The sequence below is a fragment of the Helianthus annuus genome, chromosome 17 (assembly GCF_002127325.2).
Source record: "Helianthus annuus cultivar XRQ/B chromosome 17, HanXRQr2.0-SUNRISE, whole genome shotgun sequence".
Classification (NCBI taxonomy): Eukaryota; Viridiplantae; Streptophyta; class Magnoliopsida; order Asterales; family Asteraceae; genus Helianthus; species Helianthus annuus.
The window spans coordinates 23,274,635-23,294,340 of NC_035449.2; the positions used below are offsets into that span (position 1 = coordinate 23,274,635).

At 35.2% G+C, this 19,706-nt stretch overlaps 2 protein-coding genes and 1 long non-coding RNA gene across 30 annotated transcripts; 1 reads left to right on the plus strand and 2 right to left on the minus strand.

The window, feature by feature from the left end:
• The first annotated feature begins 973 nt into the window (after window positions 1-973).
• LOC118489142 (putative 12-oxophytodienoate reductase 11) lies at window positions 974-2,853 on the plus strand. 2 transcript variants are annotated; one of them, XM_035986781.1, is made up of 5 exons: window positions 974-1,097; window positions 1,203-1,277; window positions 1,372-1,512; window positions 1,580-1,710; window positions 1,793-2,853. In XM_035986781.1, exons 2-5 carry the CDS (start codon window positions 1,207-1,209, stop codon window positions 2,647-2,649), a joined length of 1,200 nt encoding a protein of 399 aa, XP_035842674.1. In that variant the 5' UTR covers window positions 974-1,097; window positions 1,203-1,206; the 3' UTR covers window positions 2,650-2,853. The 2 variants fall into 2 exon arrangements, with proteins under 2 accessions (XP_035842674.1, XP_035842675.1); XM_035986782.1 differs by lacking the exon at window positions 974-1,097 and having other exon boundaries at window positions 1,115-1,277; window positions 1,793-1,975; window positions 2,051-2,853.
• Window positions 2,697-5,369, minus strand: LOC118489143 (ATP-dependent Clp protease adapter protein CLPS1, chloroplastic-like). Its single transcript, XM_035986783.1, has 3 exons — window positions 4,967-5,369; window positions 3,258-3,405; window positions 2,697-3,183 (listed from the first exon to the last, which is right to left on the minus strand). The coding sequence occupies exons 1-3, from the start codon at window positions 5,022-5,024 to the stop codon at window positions 2,922-2,924; spliced, it is 468 nt and encodes a 155-aa protein (XP_035842676.1). The 5' UTR covers window positions 5,025-5,369; the 3' UTR covers window positions 2,697-2,921.
• Window positions 5,370-13,635: 8,266 nt separating this feature from the next.
• Window positions 13,636-19,420, minus strand: LOC110922382. Of its 27 annotated transcripts, XR_004886374.1 has the most exons (12): window positions 19,281-19,395; window positions 18,755-18,898; window positions 18,250-18,447; window positions 18,080-18,107; window positions 16,979-18,011; window positions 16,761-16,875; window positions 15,596-15,657; window positions 15,420-15,442; window positions 15,102-15,189; window positions 14,733-14,791; window positions 13,928-14,635; window positions 13,636-13,845 (listed from the first exon to the last, which is right to left on the minus strand). It is a non-coding gene; the product is annotated as an uncharacterized LOC110922382 (long non-coding RNA). The 27 variants fall into 27 exon arrangements; XR_004886380.1 differs by lacking the exon at window positions 15,420-15,442 and having other exon boundaries at window positions 13,928-15,189; window positions 16,979-17,392; window positions 17,505-17,529; window positions 17,647-18,011; XR_004886381.1 differs by lacking the exon at window positions 14,733-14,791 and having other exon boundaries at window positions 13,928-14,280.
• Between the last annotated feature and the right edge of the window lie 286 nt (window positions 19,421-19,706).

Consider the following 19,706-nt stretch of genomic DNA (forward strand, 5'->3'; position numbering starts at 1 on the left):
TAGACTCGGATGCGTGTTAAAGGGTTGTCTTTTGAAGTCCTGTGCGGTATCCTTGGTATGGTTGGGGACAGGTTTATGCACCCGCTTATGACAATAGGTCACTAATTTTGTCATATCATAGACTCATCGAAGAAGTGCTCCCAACTTCTGTCAAGTGGGATAGTGTTTAAAGGATAAAAAGTTAATGAGCATATGTGATCCTAAAACATTTGGCACGTAATATCTGCTACAGTAAAACCTCTATAAATTAATAATGTTGGGACATGGATATTTTATTAGTTTAGCGAGATATTATTATATCGATAAACTAATAAATTATTAATTTAAAGAGTTAGCTTATATTCGTGAGCAAGTCTCAAACTAATGCATCGACCTTCAAAATTTTCATGTCCGTTCACTTTACCTATTTGAATAAAACAGAAATAAGGACCTTCAAAATTCCTATGTACATTCACACATTAATGAACTTGTGAAGTTCAATGTACATAGATTTAGATTGATCACTATACAGTGTCTCAATTCTTAAGTATAATGGGAAGATTTAAAGATAAACTCAATATATATTTGAAGTTCAAAAAAAACAAGTGACTGTAGATCATTTTTTACTAGACAATCCTAGAATTTTGGAATATTTTGTAATTATGACTTTATAGTTTCGTTGGGACCAATGTATTTACATTGGGATTTCAAAAAAAATTATTATCTTATTATTTTATTGATTGGGCTCCAAATTTCTACTAGTCCTAAGTTGGGACCGTACAAATTATTAATTTTATCGAGTATTAAATCATAAAGGTTATATTGTATATTAAGTTAAAAAAAATGAATAAAATTAGGATGGTTTATAACTTGTTAGGAAAGTAATGTCTATATTGTATATTGCTATCTTCACAATGTCATATCTATTTCAAGTAGATGGTCCGTCTATTATTGTTTGCTTCTTAAAAAGAATCCACAAACTAAGTTGCCTACATCCAAAGCAATTAATTTATAACCACTTGCTTCTTGTTTGTTGGCTCTCAATGACTAGACCTATCAAAACAACTCTCTATCTGTAATCCCCTTTTCCAGAGTTAGAATCCTAAGATACAGAAACAGTAATGTTATAACAATTTATATATTATTATGCATTATTTTCAATCAAAATATTATAAATCAAAAGATACATGTTGTTCATATGCTTGATTCATATATTTGTGCAGAAAAATGGAAGGTCAAAGAGAGCAAATCCCTCTTCTTACCCCTTACAAGATGGGTAATTTTCAACTTTCCCACAGGTACAAAGATTGTTACTCACTTCAGATTTGGTGCAGGAAGTATCTTTAACCACTTGGTCTCATTCTCTTGTATATATTTATTGTTGTTAAGCAGAATTGTTTTGGCACCAATGACAAGGTTTAGATCTTACAATAGTTTTCCTCAATCACATGCTATCTTATATTACTCTCAACGAACCACCAACGGCGGTTTTCTAATTGCCGAAGCGACTGTCATATCACGTGCTGCCCAAGGGTAAAATAAACATTTTAACGAATTTCGGAAGAAGCATGTAACTTAGTCGGCTTTTGTTTGGTTTAAGGTTTAAGGATACTCCTGGTATATGGTCAAAGGAACATATTGATGCCTGGAAACCGGTTGTGGAAGCTGTTCATGCAAAAGGCGGCGTCTTTTTTTGTCAACTTTGGCATCCCGGAAGGGCTTCGGTTCAAAGTATGTTAATCAGTAATCAAAATGACGTATTCTTTCGGAGATGACATTTTGTATTCATGTTATAACATTGTTCTGAAAGCAGGTTTTGAGTCGAATATTGGTCACCCACCGGTCTCTTCCACAGATAGACCATGTAGTCCTTTTATAGATACCGATACTGGTCAAGTTTTGCTTGAATATTCACCTCCTCGAAGACTAACGCCAGAAGAAATTATTTTAATTGTTAATGATTTCAGAGTTGCAGCGCGAAACGCAATGGAAGCTGGTAAAACGCAATTAGAGGTTACCGAAAACAGTCATTTTCTTAGTTTTAAAATAAAGTCTGGTAAAATGTATACAGGGTTTGATGGAGTCGAAATCCATGGTGCAAACGGTTACCTGATCGACCAGTTTTTAAAAGATCAAGTCAATGATCGAAGCGACGAGTATGGAGGTTCATTAGAAAACCGTTGCAAATTCGCCTTCAAAGTTGTAGAAATCGTTGCAAATGAGATTGGCGCAGATAGAGTTGGCATCAGGCTTTCACCTTTTTCGAACCACATGGATGCAGGAGACTCAGACCCGGAAGCTTTAGGTCTATACATGGCTAAATCCCTAAACAAATATGGCATTCTTTATTGCCACATGATCGAGTCAAGAGCCGAAGCCACAGAAGACGAAACTGATCAATGGTCCGACAGTCTGGTGCCCATGAAACAGGCGTTTAATGGTACTTTTATTGCAGCCGGTGGGTACGTGAGGGAAAATGGTAACGATGCTATAGCTCAAGAACGTGCGGATCTTATAGGTTACGGTCGTTTGTTCTTAGCAAACCCTGATTTGCCTAAACGATTCGAGCTTGATGCACCCGTTAACAAGTATAGAAGAGATACGTTTTATATCGGAGATCCGGTAGTTGGTTATACCGATTATCCGTTTCTTAACGACGACCAACGATAAGGCATATCGTGAAGGAAGAGTCGAATTTTATGTTTACACTGAAAAAATAAATAAATTATATTTCTTCATACAACATCATGATTTATTAAAAGACAGTGAGTGGCAACAAAGTATACTATACATCTTTTGCAGGCCTAGCCGACAATGCGATAGCGTCTGATAATCGTGTTTTTCATCGGACATTATATATCATCCTTTTGATTACATCCTAGTACTTACAAATGATACCCATCATATTACTTGAAACCCGTGTGCTTAAGCTAACTTAACTTTCAACAACCTCCACTATCGGGTTCAATCGAGCTTAAAAGCCCGTTACCTCTAAGCTGTGTGCAATGCTCCTCTGCATCTGGCTGACCACAAACAATCACCACAGACAGACCGTTGATGTGTGCCTCTTGCATAATATTAACCGCGTTGTCAACAGTCATTCCCGGTATAACCTTCATTAGCACTTGCACAACGTACTCACGTTTATTATAGTTGTCGTTGTGTAGCATCACCCGATATGGCGGGGACATTTTCTTAGATTTCCTGATATGAAATAAGAAAAAGTTGTAAAAAATAATAGCAATAAACCACATCAAGCTATAAACCGACAGCCTTACTTCAAGTCAAACTCTGACTCTCGGCCGGGAGTTGTTTTCTCTATAACTGGTTTATCCAGCACCCCACCACCCTTTTCGAGCCTTGGTGGTGCCATTGTCATAACGGTGATCCATTTTGTGCTTTGTTTATGAAGCAGGTATTTGTCGCCTGTATAAGAAACAATTTGCATCAAGAAACGACAATTATCCTCCTTATCTCACACCGAGAACTAGACTATTTTCTAAACTGAAAATTGTCTCTCTGTGTTACATAACGTAACAAGTGGATGAAGACACGTTCAAATATTAGTGACGACCAATGAATGATTCTTTGTCCAAGATCAAACATGTGTTTAGGCAGACATGATTACAATTGCACAAAAAAATTCACAGGTAAATGATACGTCGTCGGGTTTGAAATTTATAAAACCTCAACCAAATGCGCTAAAGACAGGGTCCTTGGGATGAAACTTTAACTTCTACCACATATTGTAATTCATACAATTTGGGGTTTAAAAAAGCTCGCCTGAGGCGCGCTAAGGCGCATTTCCCATCGCTGCAGCCTACACAAAGCACACGGTTTACAAAAAGCGCAGCTGAGGCGCGTATTTTTGTCAAAAAGTTGGCCTTGAGGCACCCACCTCATGTATCTTCCATATTTTTGTGCAGCAAGTTGTTGAACATCATGCTTTTCAAGTTGCAAGTGTATGTAATTTCAATATTTAAACATATATAAAGCTTATTTGTGTCTAAATATTGGTTAACTGATGCTAGAAACCTATATGAAATATATAAAAGAGTTAAATGCCATTTTAGTCCCTGTGGTTTGGGCTATTTTGCCAGTTTAGTCTAAAGGTTTCTTTTTTCACACGTGGGTCCAAAAAGGTTTCACCGTTGCCATTTTAGTCCACTGGGTTAACTTCATCCATTATTTCTGTTAACGAGAAGGGCAATTCAGTCATTTTATATGTAATTCTGTTAACTAGAAAGGCAATTCGGCCATATAAAATGACCGAATTGCCCATCTTGTTAACAGAAAAAATGGAAGAAGTTAACCCAGTGGACTAAAATGGTAACGATGAAACCTTTTTGGACCCACAGGTGAAAAATGAAACTTCTGGACTAAAATGGCAAAATGGCTCAAACCACAGGGACTAAAATGACATTTAACTCTATAAAAAATTATATAATTATTTATGCCTCGGGTACAAAAAGCGGTATGCTTTTGCGCTTGGCGCTTCGGTTTTAGACCCTATCGTTTTTGTGCGCTTCTTGCTTTTTAAAACCAAGCATACAACAAAACAATCAAATTTTTTTATGAACGACGGTGCGCACACACACCCCTAAAATCTACACCTAAAATCCTCCTATTGTCCACTTTGTGGGACTTGATTAGGCACCACTTTGATGGGGGAGAAACACCTGGTGCAACAACCAAGAGGCCATCGGCACAACAAAACAACTGATTATGCTACCTTCACTTTATCGGATCTGGAGTATAGCTAGCACTATATATGGTTAAATCGGGCAATACAGTGTGCTCGTTTTGACCAATTAGCCTGCACCCAAAATCCTATGGTATCGAATTCACTAATGATTCTAATCACCTTACACACAACAACCAAGAACCCAGTTGCTATTCGAAGGGAGAAAACATGACAGTTAATTAACCATTAATCTGAAAGTAATAGACGATTCAATTTACAAAGAGAGACATATAATAATACTACCTGAATTGGAATGAAGAAGAGGGGAAGGAGCGAGTCGACCGCAAATGGCAGTGTCCATTGCCAATAATCCCTGCTTCTCTCTCTCTCACCACACACTCTTTACTACCAAAAACAAATCTTTTCCAATGATATCAAACCATGGCTAAATGTATGTGGTTTTCATTTTTTTTGTTTTGTTTCAAATATTTTGTCACCACACTATTTGTTATTTCTTGATATTGTGTATTTCAGTTAAGCTACGTGTACATGTAGACATTCTTTTAAGGGGTGACCCTTTGATCAATTTATTTAATTAAATAACAACAATAAATATATTTTTTTTTGCTAAAAAATCAGCTAGTGGCGCAAAAAGTAGACCCTTTGTGTTTTAAGTGGTCTCGGTGGTGGTATAGTATTGTGCCTCGTTTGTTAGAAGAACCGTAGCGCGACACATACTCTAATCGTCAAGTCAGTCATGTATACTGAACCGGTTTGACCATGATACCCTATAAATAAAGTTTAATAGGAGATTAAATAAGCTGATAAAGACCATTAAACCATTTTGTTACAATTAGTTTTTGGTTGGTGATGAAAATGAAAAATTAATTTAATAATAATTGGGAGTGGTTGGAGTATTGTTGTATGAAAACGTTGGGAGTGTTGGTAAGGTTGAGTGTTAGATGGGAAAGATTGGAATAATTCTCCGTGTCCATTACCTTATGAATATGATACAATTTATACAGAACATGTGATTGCTACAATCTTGGCCAATCACTAGAATTAAGCTATTTACAATTATAAATAATGATGACAGGAGTATGACTAGGTAATCACAATACTAATAATATAGTTTCCTTTTATACTAATACTCCCCCGCAGTCGAAACGGGAGGTTCTCGGATGTTGAGGCTGGAACGAAAGTCGTCAAAAAGAACCTTAGGCAAACCTTTGGTGAAAATGTCGGCGATTTGATATCTAGATGGAACGTGAAGAACTCGAACTTGACCTTTGGCAACCTTTTCACGAACGAAGTGTATATCCATCTCGATGTGTTTAGTTCTTTGATGTTGAACGGGATTTCCGGCTAAGTAGATTGCGCTAACGTTGTCACATTTGACCAAGGTTGCTTGTGTTGGTGCATGGTGTAGCTCGAGTAGGAGATTACGGATCCAACATACTTCCGAGACAACGTTCGCTACGGCCCTATACTCGGCTTCGGCACTAGAGCGGGATAAGGTGGGTTGTCGTTTTGAAGACCAAGATAGAAGATTCTCTCCCATATAAACACAATAACCCGAAGTTGACCGACGTGTGTCGGGGCAACCACCCCAGTCAGCATCCGTGTAGGCGACAAGGGTGGTGGTGGGGGAAGGATGAAGGTGTAAGCCAAAATGCAATGTTCCTTTTATATAACGTAAAATCCTTTTTAAAGCATTCATATGAGTAGTCATGGGAGCATGCATATGAAGACAAATTTGTTGCACTGCATATGAGATGTCGGGGCGTGTAAAGGTTAAGTATTGTAGAGCCCCCGCAAGACTTCTATATTCGGTGATATTTTCCCAAGGAGTCCCCGAGTTCCGGCTTAATTTTTGTTGGGTATCGACTGGTGTGGATGCCGGGTTGCAATCGGATAAACCTGCTTTTTCAAGAATTTCCCTGGCATATTTTTCTTGAGAGAGAAAGAGAGAGTTTTCGCGCCTTGTAACCGAAATGCCAAGAAAATAAGTAAGAGGTCCGAGATCCGTCATGGCAAATTCATTGGAAAGTAAGGCCATAAACTTATTTCGTAAGTCATCCGAAGAGGTTATAAGAAGAATATCGTCCACGTATAGCAAAAGAAAAGCCATGTGAGTATCGTCTTTGAAGATAAATAAAGAGTGATCACATTGGCTATGGTGAAAACCCATTGTGTAGACAAAATCCGCGAAACGTTGGTACCATGCTCTTGGTGCCTGCTTAAGTCCGTATAGGGATTTCTTGAGAAGGCATACGTGGTTCGGATGATGTGGATCACGGAAACCCATTGGTTGATGCATAAAAACGGTTTCATTTAAATGGCCATGAAGAAAAGCATTTTTCACGTCGAGTTGGTGAATTGGCCATGAGTTTGATAAAGCTATAGATAGAACCGTTCGGATTGTTGTCGGTTTCACAACGGGACTGAAGGTTTCCCCACAGTCAACCCCCATCTGTTGAGAACGCCCATCACATACAAGGCGTGCTTTATACCTTTCAAGTGTTCCATCTGCCTTCTTTTTGTGCCTGAAAATCCACATACTTCGGACTATGTTCATGTCAGGGAGTTTGGGTACTAATTCCCACGTCCCGTTATTAATAAGTGCACGATATTCGTCGATCATGGCATTTTTCCAGTCCGGATTAGAAAGGGCTTCGGTTGGATTTTTGGGAAGAGGAGATATTGAGGTAGTGGTAGCAGCATTGAGATTGAAGTGTGATTTTGGTTTAACAATACCAGACATGGAACGTGTATGGATAGTTCTTGTGTTCGGTTGGGCCATGAGTGTGGGAGCAGGAATGGAAGAAGGAGGGTGTGGCTGTTCGATATTGTTAAGGTGAGTTGGGCTGGAGGATGGGCTGGTAGTGGGATGTGGGCCAGGTTGGAAGGGGGATGGAAGGGAAGGTGAGGTGGGAGCTGGGCCGGTGGGAGGTGGGCCACTGGTAGGTGGGCTGGTGGTGTTTTGAAGTGGGCTGATGAATGAGGAAGGAGAGGGAGGAGTCGGAGTTTGGGGTGTAGATACGAGTGGGATGGGTTGAGATGGTGGATCCGATTCGGTCCAGAGAAGGGGGTGAGGGTTAGTGTTACCTTATGAATATGATACAATTTATACAGAACATGTGATTGCTACAATCTTGGCCAATCACTAGAATTAAGCTATTTACAATTATAAATAATGATGACAGGAGTATGACTAGGTAATCACAATACTAATAATATAGTTTCCTTTTATACTAATATTGAGTTCTCAAGTTTTTGTTGAATTTGAACCATTGATTGTAGTCATAAGGTTTGGGCAAAGACCAATCTAAAGTGACATCATCAGTAAAAAACAATAAAAATGAATAATATTACAGATATTGGTACCTACGCTGTTCATTCGATATTAGTTCAGTTTGTGTCGTTAGTGCTACAGAACTGACAATCAATATAGTTTACGATACAAAAAAATGCATTATTTTGAACAAAAAACCGTTTTGTTACGGTACCGGTACTCGGCAAAAATTCGTTTTGTTACTCCACCAGTGCTCGGCGTTGTAAACGTAAAAAAGTTGTTAAACTAATAACCGGACCAGTTAAAAAATAGTTGGTTAAAGTAATAACCGTTAAAAAATAGACTTAGTTTTGCTATTAAAAAAGGGTTAGCAACGCAGCTTGTTGCCCGTTTACTTTCTATTTCGATGTAATATTTTATTTATTCAATATAATAAAAAGTTTACAATATATCAAAAAAAATCTAAAGCGTTAACTGCTTAAAGTAAGAAAGTGATATTAACCGGTATAACGGTTAACCGAATCAATTATTGAAATTAACCGGTTTGTGCTCCTTTACTCTTGAGTGACTCTGGAGTCAGGTCTGCTCAAACCCACGGGCCACGCCGTAATCAATATGAATTGCAGCATTTTTAAGACTACCAGCCCACTGAGTTTGGGTTCATTGGTTTTGGGCCTGATCCACCAGCTACTGGACCTCAAGACGGTTATTAGATTCCAGGACTCCATGAGCTTCTATACCGCAGAGGTGATTTGATCCTCTGATTAGTATGTAGTGTGTACATAAACTATTATTGTGTATTAATAAAAACTCTCTCTGGTCATGATTAATATGTGTCTTTTATATTATTCTATAGATTTTAACTACATTGAAAATATTTTTAAATGCTTTTATAGTTTTATACAACTACTAGTTTCTCCAACTAGTAATATGTGGGACAGCCAATGAGCTAGTGGTGGAGTGGTAAGGGAGAGACCTTGTGTTCCAAGTGACCCAAGTTCAATTCATGCCCCTAGCATTTAGTTTCTGCGGCACCTGGTGATGATGGGAGACTAGGCGAGTAGGCGGCGATCGCTAGTTCGATCCTTGAACTGAGCGGGTTTTACCTCACTGCACTGTCGTGCCTTCGGGCGAGTGTTCACGGGCTTCGGACCTAGGTGAGGGTTTTCCCCGGTTCGGAAGGCGAGTGTATCCCGATGTGGTGAATTTCGCCAGTAGCCCATTTGGAGGATTCGTTGGCCGTTAAAAAAAAAAAAAGTAATATGTGGGACATTGACGTGCATACTATGTTGGTGATTAGTGGTTCAATATGATGAGTAGAGGTGGTTATGGTGGACAACTAGGGGTGGACCCAAGTATCCAAGTATTTTATCGGGGCCAAGTGAAGGATTTTTTTAGTGTATCTAGTGTGCGATGCTCGTTTTTTCTATTGTTACAATACTTCAAGCTTGGAAAACATGTAACGTTTTTACATTTCATTTAATAAAAAAAATTAACTTATATGGTAATTATTTTATTTTTATTGTAGAAGTTGTTTTTACCATATTATATGTATAACAATTCAAGAAAACGGTTTTTACTGTAGCGAACATCCTGTCTTCGTCTACGTGGCAAGTTTTCTATAAATGACATTAGCCTAAGATCTAGGAGTGTTTTAATTAATCATTTTCGTCTCTTTAGTCAAAGATACGAGCAGATCCTTAAGCTAGCTTGAAAGAAAAATAAGAAACCTGTATTTGTAACTTTATAACTGAATCAATTTTTTATGTAATTTGTGTCGCCTATAAGGTTGGGTGGTCAGGAAGCCGGGAACACTGCATCATCTCCCCCTTCCTTGTGAGTTTCCAGGAGAACCGTGATCACGCCTCGAGCTCCCTGTCCCTTCATCCTCTCTATCTCCCTCTTCTTTCTCCCACTTTATTGAACTTTAAAAAAATATAGAAAAAAAGGGCAAGAGATGAGAGATGAGTATAACATATGTTGAGTGCTGGAGGTGAGGGATAAGAGAAGATAATGATGTGACGCTAATATGACAATCGAAGATGATCAGGGAAGAGTATAACGCCTATCCTATGCTAAAATTTGTTTGATGAACTTTTTTTTATGGACAACCTTTAATGAATTTTTTTGAACGGCCAATGAATCCTTCAAATGTGTCACTGGCGAAATTCACCACATCGGGATACACTCATCTCTGAACCGGGGAAAACCCTCACCTAGGGCCGAAGCCCGTGGACACTCACCCGAAGGCATGACAGTGCGGTTAGGTAAAACCCCCTCAGTTCAAGGATCGAACTAGCCATCTCCACCTATTCGCCTAGTTTCCCATCATCACCAGGTGCCGCAAAAAATAATGGAGAAGGCATAATCAAATCTGGGTCCCTCAGAATACCAAGTCTTTCCCTTACCTCAACCGTTTTGCAAAAGAAAAATGTTGTATTTTATGGAAGTATGGAACTGAAATTTGATATCCTTCAATATTTAAGCTTGTTAATTACCCAAATTCTTATAATTTCCTTCCAAAAATATCATATTAATATCTTAAAGTTTGTTAAAACAAATAGTTAAAATATAATTTTAAAGAATCCATACATTATTAAATTATTTATCAAGAATATTGTAGATATTTATGCTCGACAATGAAAGATTCCTGAAATGCAAATGTGACTAAAGAAAACTAGAAAAGTCATAATAACAACACCGGATGCCATTAGTTTTGCAAGTGATCAGATCTCTCACATATGGACCTCATTGATCTTATCCTCTTCTTAATAATATCCTCCAACTCAAATTAATATCTACCCTCCTTTTTCTACCTTTTTCCCTTTTATCAACCAACAACATTTACATCTCTATCCCATCTATTTCTTAGACCATACTCATAACATTTTATTTGGAACTTAAAGAAAATAACAGAAAATACAAAAGGAAACATGTTTTGGTTTGGATTTGGTAATAGTTAAGAAGATGCATAGGTAATTATTCATTTAAATAATGTATTATTAACTCCTCAAAATAATTGTGTATACAGTAAGCATCTCCTTATGACCTTAACTCTTAATCAGGACCATTAATGGTTGTGATTATCAACTCAATATTAAAATACACACTGAAAATAAAAACAATTAAAAAACTCAATATTTAAAAAGAAAAATAGAAGAAAGAAAATGTTTTTTCTTAAATAAAACTCAATATTTTGATCCTTATCCTGATGTGTCCATGTCGCTATTCCTATATATTATTCTCCAAAACCTCCAATCTTTTTGGTCTATAAAACCTAGTTAATTTTTCAAACCAGATCTCTCTCTCTCTCTCTCTCTCTCACACACACACACACATCAAGCTATGGCAAGAAGAAATGATAAGTGTGCATCTGATATTTCAGTGATCACTGAAAATGGTATTTGTAAATTGTTACAAAAGCCAAGTGTAGTGGTAGGTGGTGGTAATGCTTATAATACATCTTGTACATATGTTCAAAAGGGTGCTGTAGATGGTTCAAAAAAACTCAGTTTGTCTGATGAGTCCTTTCGTACCGTCATGTATCTCAGCTGTTGGGGACTTAACTGATGATTTCGTAGGATCTACGGCGCAATAGTTGTTTCTGAGTTTATGTTATGTGTATATACTTAGGTTAAATATTTGTTTCTTTTTTTTGTTTAATTTGTACATATGTATGTTCATATGCTAGCAATGGAGTTTAACTTTCTGCTAAACATGTTTCTGTTATATTGATCCGGAAAGTTTTAGGTTTTTCGGTTAATTAACGGTTTGCAGAGAAGATGGTTCTTATGTGTGAGATCTATGACAACCCCAATCCTTAATTTGCCATTTAGTAGCTAGTTTGGTCTAAACAACAATGTATAGATCATGCATGATGCATATGGTTTGACTTTGTTCTAGAAGCATATATGTTCAAACTAAAACTTGGACCAAAATGCTATGTAGAACCTCCACCAGATTCCATCTAGCAACAATGTTCAATTATGGCTTTCTATAAAGACAAAATAAACAATGGAAGGTGTGATCTGACCACAAAAGTAGGAGAAATATATTTGTACAACTGTGATTTCAATAAATATATATTGCTTAAAGCTAGTTCTTTTCTTTTTTTTTCCTTTTTGAACGGTAATTTTAGAACACTGACGGATCACAAAAGTATTATCGTGTTACCAACGGAATTTCACCCGATCGTATCCATTTCCACTAGTCAATAATACATATATAATAATTCAGAAAGAAACCTAATAAATGTGAGAAAAAACCCTTGTAAAAAGCTAGTTCTTTTAATTTTCAAGTTTCATGTAAATATTTTTCAAGTTTCATGTAAATATAAAGATGAAAATCACTTAATGGACCTAAAAGTAAATCCTTTAGTTGAAGGGAAAATGTTAATTGGTGAAAGATTTAAGCCACTAGAAGGCCGACGTGTAACCAAATTCATACGAATTTGGCTTTTGGAATTTGTATCACTTTTAACTAAATCTCACCTCATTCTGTTTTAATAGATGACTAGTTTTCTTTTTTATTTTTAGTAGTGGATAACTCACGTATTACGACGGTGTTGATAATTTAATTTTCATTAGTTTTATACTAGGTTATCACCCGTGAATACTCACGGGTTGTGAATCTTTTTATCTAAAAAATAAATATACATATATATTAATAAATGAAAATTGCATGATTAGTAAGGTAGATTAATCAATGATAACGACGTCTGTAAAATTAAACATTTATAAAATGTAATACTAAGAAAAACGAAGTTGCTTTATAATTCGTTATATCATAACTAAAAGAATATTAAATAACTTAAGCGGCAACTTTTTCTTTAACACGTGCAAGACGTCGTTCAGGAATACGAACCAAAACTTCTGTCCCTTTAAAAAGCATCATGTTAAACTTTGACTCGGAAATCATGCCGAAGACAATGAAGTGTTCATCTTGAATTTTCATGTATTATTTGATGCGATTCCATCCGGTAGTCATATAAAAATTTCAACCATATTTTTCCATAACAACCAACCATATATGGTTAGAAAAGCGCTTATAGTAACATGTTTCGTAAGTATTATGTTCTTCATCTTATGATAAACAAAAAATCTATTGGACCATCTGTCGTGAAAAAAGTATGAAAAACCTGCTTTCCTAATTTTGACGGTAAAAACTCTTCCATCCATCGTAATGATTCGAACCATTCCATCAGGAGCTAACTTGTATCAGCTACCCAATTGTGGTAACTCTTTGGTAAAATTTGTATACACAATGAAAATTATTACAAACATATAATATAGAAAGAAAGTTGATAATAACATAGAAATACCCAAAAATTCATCTTGTTGTTTACATATAGCTTTGAAATGAAAAAACGAACCATTACTTAGGTAAAGATGAAATTACAATGAACTATTAAAAAGAAATATGAAAATGATTCAATTTATATAATTGTAATGTCATTTCAGTTAGATGAAATTCTAGTCGGGACATCAAGCGTTTTGACTTTTTATACATTTAAACATCTCACAACCAACTTCCGAGTTAGTTTTGTGCGACTTCATATAATATCTCAACATCTCGATTGGAATAAGCAAATTAGGATAATAGAAACCCAATAATCATTCTTGAATTAATGCATTTGAATGGGTAGAAAGAAACCCTAGACTGCTAAGGAACTAACGTAAACCACAAACTTTAGCAGAATTAATGATTTAACCTCATATAGCTATCTATATATTTGACAGGAACTGAACAATTTCGTTAAACAATTAACTTTCCATAGTCAAATAAAGTGAACAGTCCCTAGATGCTCTCCAAACCTAAAAAAAGTCACTTTGATTGGCGCCCAGTTGTTCCACTTGAACTTCTGACCCGTGTCGACCTGACTTGGAACCTGCATTGTTTGCACGAACATTACATACCGAAAATACCCCAGAAGCATCTAATACTAAATTTAAGAACAATGGTTATTTTACCTTGGATCCATAGTAACCATAGATATATATCATCAAGGGTTTGATAAGTTAAGGTCCCATCAGTTCAAAGCCCAACTCTTCATAAGCTGCTTTCTCTTTTTTTTTTAAAACCAGACGGAACCATTTTAGTCAATGCCACAAAAACTTACAAAACCCTATTGCATCAAATCCCTCTAAACTTGATTTTGTACAGTTTTACACTTTAGGCGACTTCCAATCCGCTTGACCCCGCTCCACTGATCCGACCAGTTTACCTGAATGTTTTCCTTGAAGTGAGGGTATACACAATAAACAGGAGCATTATTATCACCTTCAAAAGTGTATTCCTTTCTACCAATTGTTACATCCCAAACCTATAGTCACAAGACAGTAACACACCAAAAAGTAAGTACATAAATGTATTATTGCATTATGTTCGACCATAAATATATTCTAAACAAATCTTGTTGGTCTTTTCATCTCCATAGGTTATCACACAAAGCTTCTTATTCGATACAATGGTTTTAGAACATTATAAAGAGTGACCCATCCAAATTGATTTTTTTAACAGACTGTTTTGACCCAACCTCAGAAAACAGTATATCAAACTCCTCTCGTCTCCAACTGAAGAACACAATGAAGACTTGACATTCCACCATCAATAATGCTACATCACACGAACTTTTTTAAGCAGATTGTTTTGCTGTAAGACCTCCCCTACGATATAAACTGATTCACAAAACAAATCTTTATAAAGGAATTAATATATCTATATAAAAAGCCAAAATAAAATTTAAAATAATGCATTATCCAAAAGCACACATACATGAAGAAGAAAACATGTGGTCCTTAATTATACGATTTCTTAACAATCTGTAATATCAACTGTAAGATAAATTGAGCGTGTTAAAATACTGAAACAAACATAATACCAAAAGGCGATCTAGAAAAAGAACCAAATGGCATATTCAACTTATTCCGCCTAAAACAAAAGTCAAACACAAACTATAAACTAAGAAAAAAAATAATGATATAGTTTACCTTTAAGTGAAGCGTGTGACCCAAATTGACACACACATAAGTAATTTGTCCACTAATCCATAACTTAGCTATAAATGTATGACTCATAAGTAATTTGTGTGCAATTTGGAAAAAGTAATAAAAATAAAAATAAAAGTATAAGTAAGATGAATACCTTGTTCATTAAAAGAGCCCGAGTCGGACCTAACTGTCGACAAAGGATATCTCATTCATTAAGGTGGATTTTACCTATCAAGTTGTACCTGTCAATTAACAACATGTAAATAAAACCATGTTAAAATATGAATACTAACATGTCAGAATAAATATAAATGGGTCACATTTGTAGAATTAAAGAACAATCAATGTTTGTAAGAAATAATAAATATATATCTTAAAAAGTCATATAGTTACAGCTTAAGATATGCCTCCCTCTTTTCAATACAGATATTAGAAATTGATCAATATATATGAAAAAAAAAAGATCTTGAACCTTGAGCCACATATTCTTCTAACCTAAAGAAAAATATTGAAATGATCACTTTATCTTTAGTGCAAAAAAATTATCATATATGATGTTATTTTATTTATTTAACCATATTCTTGGTAATATACATTATGTCATGTTTGATATAGATAATTCTACAAAAACTCAAAGCAAATACATACCCATTTCCTTGATGACTTGTCTTGAGAATATGCCTCACTCCTCCTGAGTTTTAAGGCTTACACTGCAACAAAATAAAAGTTAGAAAAATTAAAATGACCAAAAATACAACTAATTCAAATGAACTTGCAAATGGATTTTGGTAGCTTTGTTTTTTTCACTGCAAAACTTTTATACATAAAGAGATTATTGTTAAATTGAAGAGCTTTAACGGCCATTTATTCAACAAACCTAAACTTATCAAAGAAGAAAATAAAACTAACGATTTATAGATTCTTTAATTGCACAAATCTATACATATATCCACGATTATTTCCACATATCTATACATAAACGAAACGAAATAATCAATAAAATTGGATTAGCTCAACAAACCTATACAAATATCAATGATTAATACGACAAAATCAAAAGGCAAACAAACAAATCTATACATTAACCAACAATTAACATATTAGATTACTTCATTTTTGTACAATAAAACCGTTGCCAACTGAAACCGACCAAAAAACCAAAAGCGGTTGTTATTAAAACCGTTTTTTTTTCTAACCGATAGGGTAGAAAAGGAACTGTCGGTTTAGGATATGGTTGGGATTTTGTTAATAAAAACCGATGAAACAACAGATTACAGAAAAAAAACCGGTTAACCGGAAAACTGAAAACGTTTATATTAAAAAATGATGTCTCGGACCAGTTTTTCTTCAGCAACTAAACGTCGAAAACGGGTAGTATATTTCGGCATCCGGTTCGGCAAAAAATGCAGGTTTTTAAGCAAAAAACCACAAAATCAGTATGTTTATTCAGCAAAAAACGTCGAAAAAGTGCAGCTTCTTTCGCATCTGATTGTCAAAAAACTGTAGGCTTTTAAGCAAAAAAAAACCCAACAAACAACATGTTTATTTAACAAAAAAAAATATCAAAAAAGTGCAGGTCTTTTGGGCATCCGATTCAGCAAAAAACAACATTTTTTCGGCAAAAAAACTGCATTTTTTTCAGTGAAAACAGCAAACGCAGCAACGTTCTGCAGGTGTTTTGGCAGTTTTTTTGAACCGGTTTTTTTATCGGTTTTTTTTACCAGCTTTTTTATCGTTTTTTGGATCGGTTATACTAACTAAATACCATTTTACAACCGTAAGCGTTGAGAAATGGATCGAAAAGCATGCATACCTTTACGATCATGTTGAAAAGAGTATCTAAATTTCACATTCCTCAAAACATTCGACAAATCTATACCCTCTCGGATTCCTGCTGCTGCTGAGGCGTAGCGTAATTTACTGTTTCCCTTGAATTGGTATAAAGAAAGTGTTCCATTAATCTAAAGTTACCATGTTTCCAATCCAGATTGCAAATCCAAAAACTAACTCGTATAACATACAAATACATACCATGTCAAAATGAAAGTTTTCTCTACCTTTTAATCAGCTCCAAGGCACAATCCATTGCATCTGCAACCGAATCAGTATCCCACAGGTGATCCGTATGGCCCACATAAAACGGGGAACATCCGGTGAACTCGGAAAGAACAAAAAATGTAAGAATTTGATAATCAAACATATATATATATTCGGTCTTTTTTTAACATTTTTTAAGTTGCATATCGAACCTAGAAGAATTATTGACCATGATATAGAAAAACAATGTCTCTGCAACTGTTAGTTAATCAGATTCAAATAGTTTTCGAGAACTGAAAGTAACATTTTTATATAGATTAGAGAAAAATGAATAAAAAAGAAAGATACTAAATATTTGGTTATACTGGTCAGCAGCTACGAATCCATTGTCACCATTTCAAATGTTGCCTGCACATTAAAAACAAACACGAAAATACACAAATTGACATAAAAATGTATAAATAAAACCTAAATTGAATATATAAAAGAGAAAAGACATCCCAATTGTTGAGACTTTTACCATCTTCAAGATATGAACTTTCAATCTACAAAACCAAATAGAGATGAATTCACATAAAGAGTCATTTTAGAAGTTAGTCCCCAACCCATCCAACAATCAAAAAAATGGTATCAAACTGAAACAATAATTGAGCAAAGCATACTTGGTATGCTAATGTTCCCATTCTAAACAAAAACTCCTGTGGTCAGAATATACACTTTTGCAACTTCACGAATTTTTGCATAAAATCATCTTCATTTAAAATGTAGGTGTCGATAATCCAACACCAGAAGTGTGTCAACACTCTAAGTCCCTAACCTTCAATTTATTTTTTCATTTGATCTGATATGCGGCTTGCAGATCTGAGACGACAACAGTAATCAGATAACGAAACATCAAAAAGATATCATAAACTAAATTGAAGGTATAATCGGTTCGGATACACAATCCCTAAACGGTAAACACAATAAACCTTTTATAAAATACTTTTGACAGCGTATTGTAGATGTAATGGATAAATAAACATACCTGCAATCTCAAAAAAGCTGAATGATCATCCTAAGAATAATCTTGAAATAACATTAAAAAATGTGTACCTTTTCGTTGTTGTGAGTAGCATGCTTTCTGGATCAGTTTTGGACGACGATGAATCGTGGCGAAGAATGAAGAAGAACCAGCGTATGAAATACACGTTAGAAAACGAATAAGAATAAAAACAAAGAGGGTAAGAACAATAACATACCTAGATGAAAGAACAACAACATACCTAAGATCAATCACGAATAATCGGTGAAGAACATGAAGAATCGCAAAGAGGAATTTAGGGTTTGAGAGAAGTGTGTCTGTGAAGCTTTAGGATTTGTCAAAGACGACATATATGATCCATCTGATATCGGGTCACTCATTGTAAAAACGGATCCCGCGTCCAAAGTTAATAGAATGGATTCCCTCCCAAAACCACCCTCTACTCCACCATAAGATGCCACATAAGCAAAATTGTTCCACCATCACATGACAAATAGCCCAAATCATCTCATTTATTAATATACTTTTATATTTTATTAAATAATTGTATATATATATATATATATATATATTCAAACGTTATTGAATTTGAATCGCATTGACATGTTCAAAAAAACTCAAAATTGGCAAAAAAAAAAAAGCATCATCAATCTAGACCATTAAACACTGTAAAATTTGCGACATCATTAAAATGAGTAACCAGTAATTCCGCTCAACCACAACATACAACATCATTAAAATGATACCTAGTTGATGAATTAAAAATGCTTGATCATCATAATGGGAAGACGATACATGATTGATCCTTCTAAGCTTTCGGTTTCGCTGGGGCTTTTCTTCGACGATTTCCGCCAATATAGTCAATTCCGACACTCCATTGTTTCTGATAGCTTTCATTCAAGACCAAAAAAAATTATATATTATACTGATATATATGGCATAAAAACCAATAACAGAGAATTAAATAACATAAACAACAATACCAGAGAATTAAATATACGGAACCCACAAATCAAAATCGATAAAACTCATAATCCAATTCGACTTCAAACACAATTCACTAAGATGGCACTAAGATACCTAACTTGTAAGCCGCCGCCGGTTACACCTTGTTGAAATTGACGGAAAAAAACAAATCGACGTCCAATAAATAGCCCTAATCTGAACTGATATGTAAAAAAAATGTAATCTGGACTAAAATAAACCCTAATCTCATAATCGAATTCGTGAAAAAACTAAAAACAAAACAACATAATTGTAAGATATACTCACCTTGTAGTGGAAGAATCAAAAACCCTAAGAATTTCTTCTTGATGTGCAAGACACCCGTTTTAGATTGTTTTGGAATCCATTGTCTCAAGAAGAAGAAAGAAACTGGCTTCATTAGGGTTTTGTAAAAAAAAAGAGTGAATGATAGAAAAGAAGAATATAAGGGATCCATATATCCGACCCGAAAATTTCCGGATCCCGCGTCTATATTGTTTTTGGTTTGGTGTATAGAGAATGAGATGAATTCCCTCCTAAAATCACCCTCTACTCAACCATAGGATGCCACATCATCAAATTGGCTTCACCATCCAAGGACAAATAGCCCAAATCATCTCCTTTATTAATATATATAGATTAGGTTATGAGGGAAAAGATCAAATAGAAAGTTAATTTTCGTTAGGAAGGATAGAAAGTCATAGGATTATGACA

Coding starts and splice junctions, on each gene's coding strand:
- LOC118489142 (XM_035986781.1), top strand. CDS start 1,207: ATGGAAGGTCAAAGAGAGCAAATCCCTCTTCTTACCCCTTACAAGATG. Junction 1,513..1,579: donor ATATCACGTGCTGCCCAAGG/GTAAAATAAACA, acceptor GTTTGGTTTAAG/GTTTAAGGATACTCCTGGTA. Junction 1,711..1,792: donor CGGAAGGGCTTCGGTTCAAA/GTATGTTAATCA, acceptor TTCTGAAAGCAG/GTTTTGAGTCGAATATTGGT.
- LOC118489143 (XM_035986783.1), bottom strand. CDS start 5,024: ATGGACACTGCCATTTGCGGTCGACTCGCTCCTTCCCCTCTTCTTCAT. Junction 3,406..4,966: donor TCTTCTTCATTCCAATTCAG/GTAGTATTATTA, acceptor TTTCTTATACAG/GCGACAAATACCTGCTTCAT. Junction 3,184..3,257: donor GAGTCAGAGTTTGACTTGAA/GTAAGGCTGTCG, acceptor ATTTCATATCAG/GAAATCTAAGAAAATGTCCC.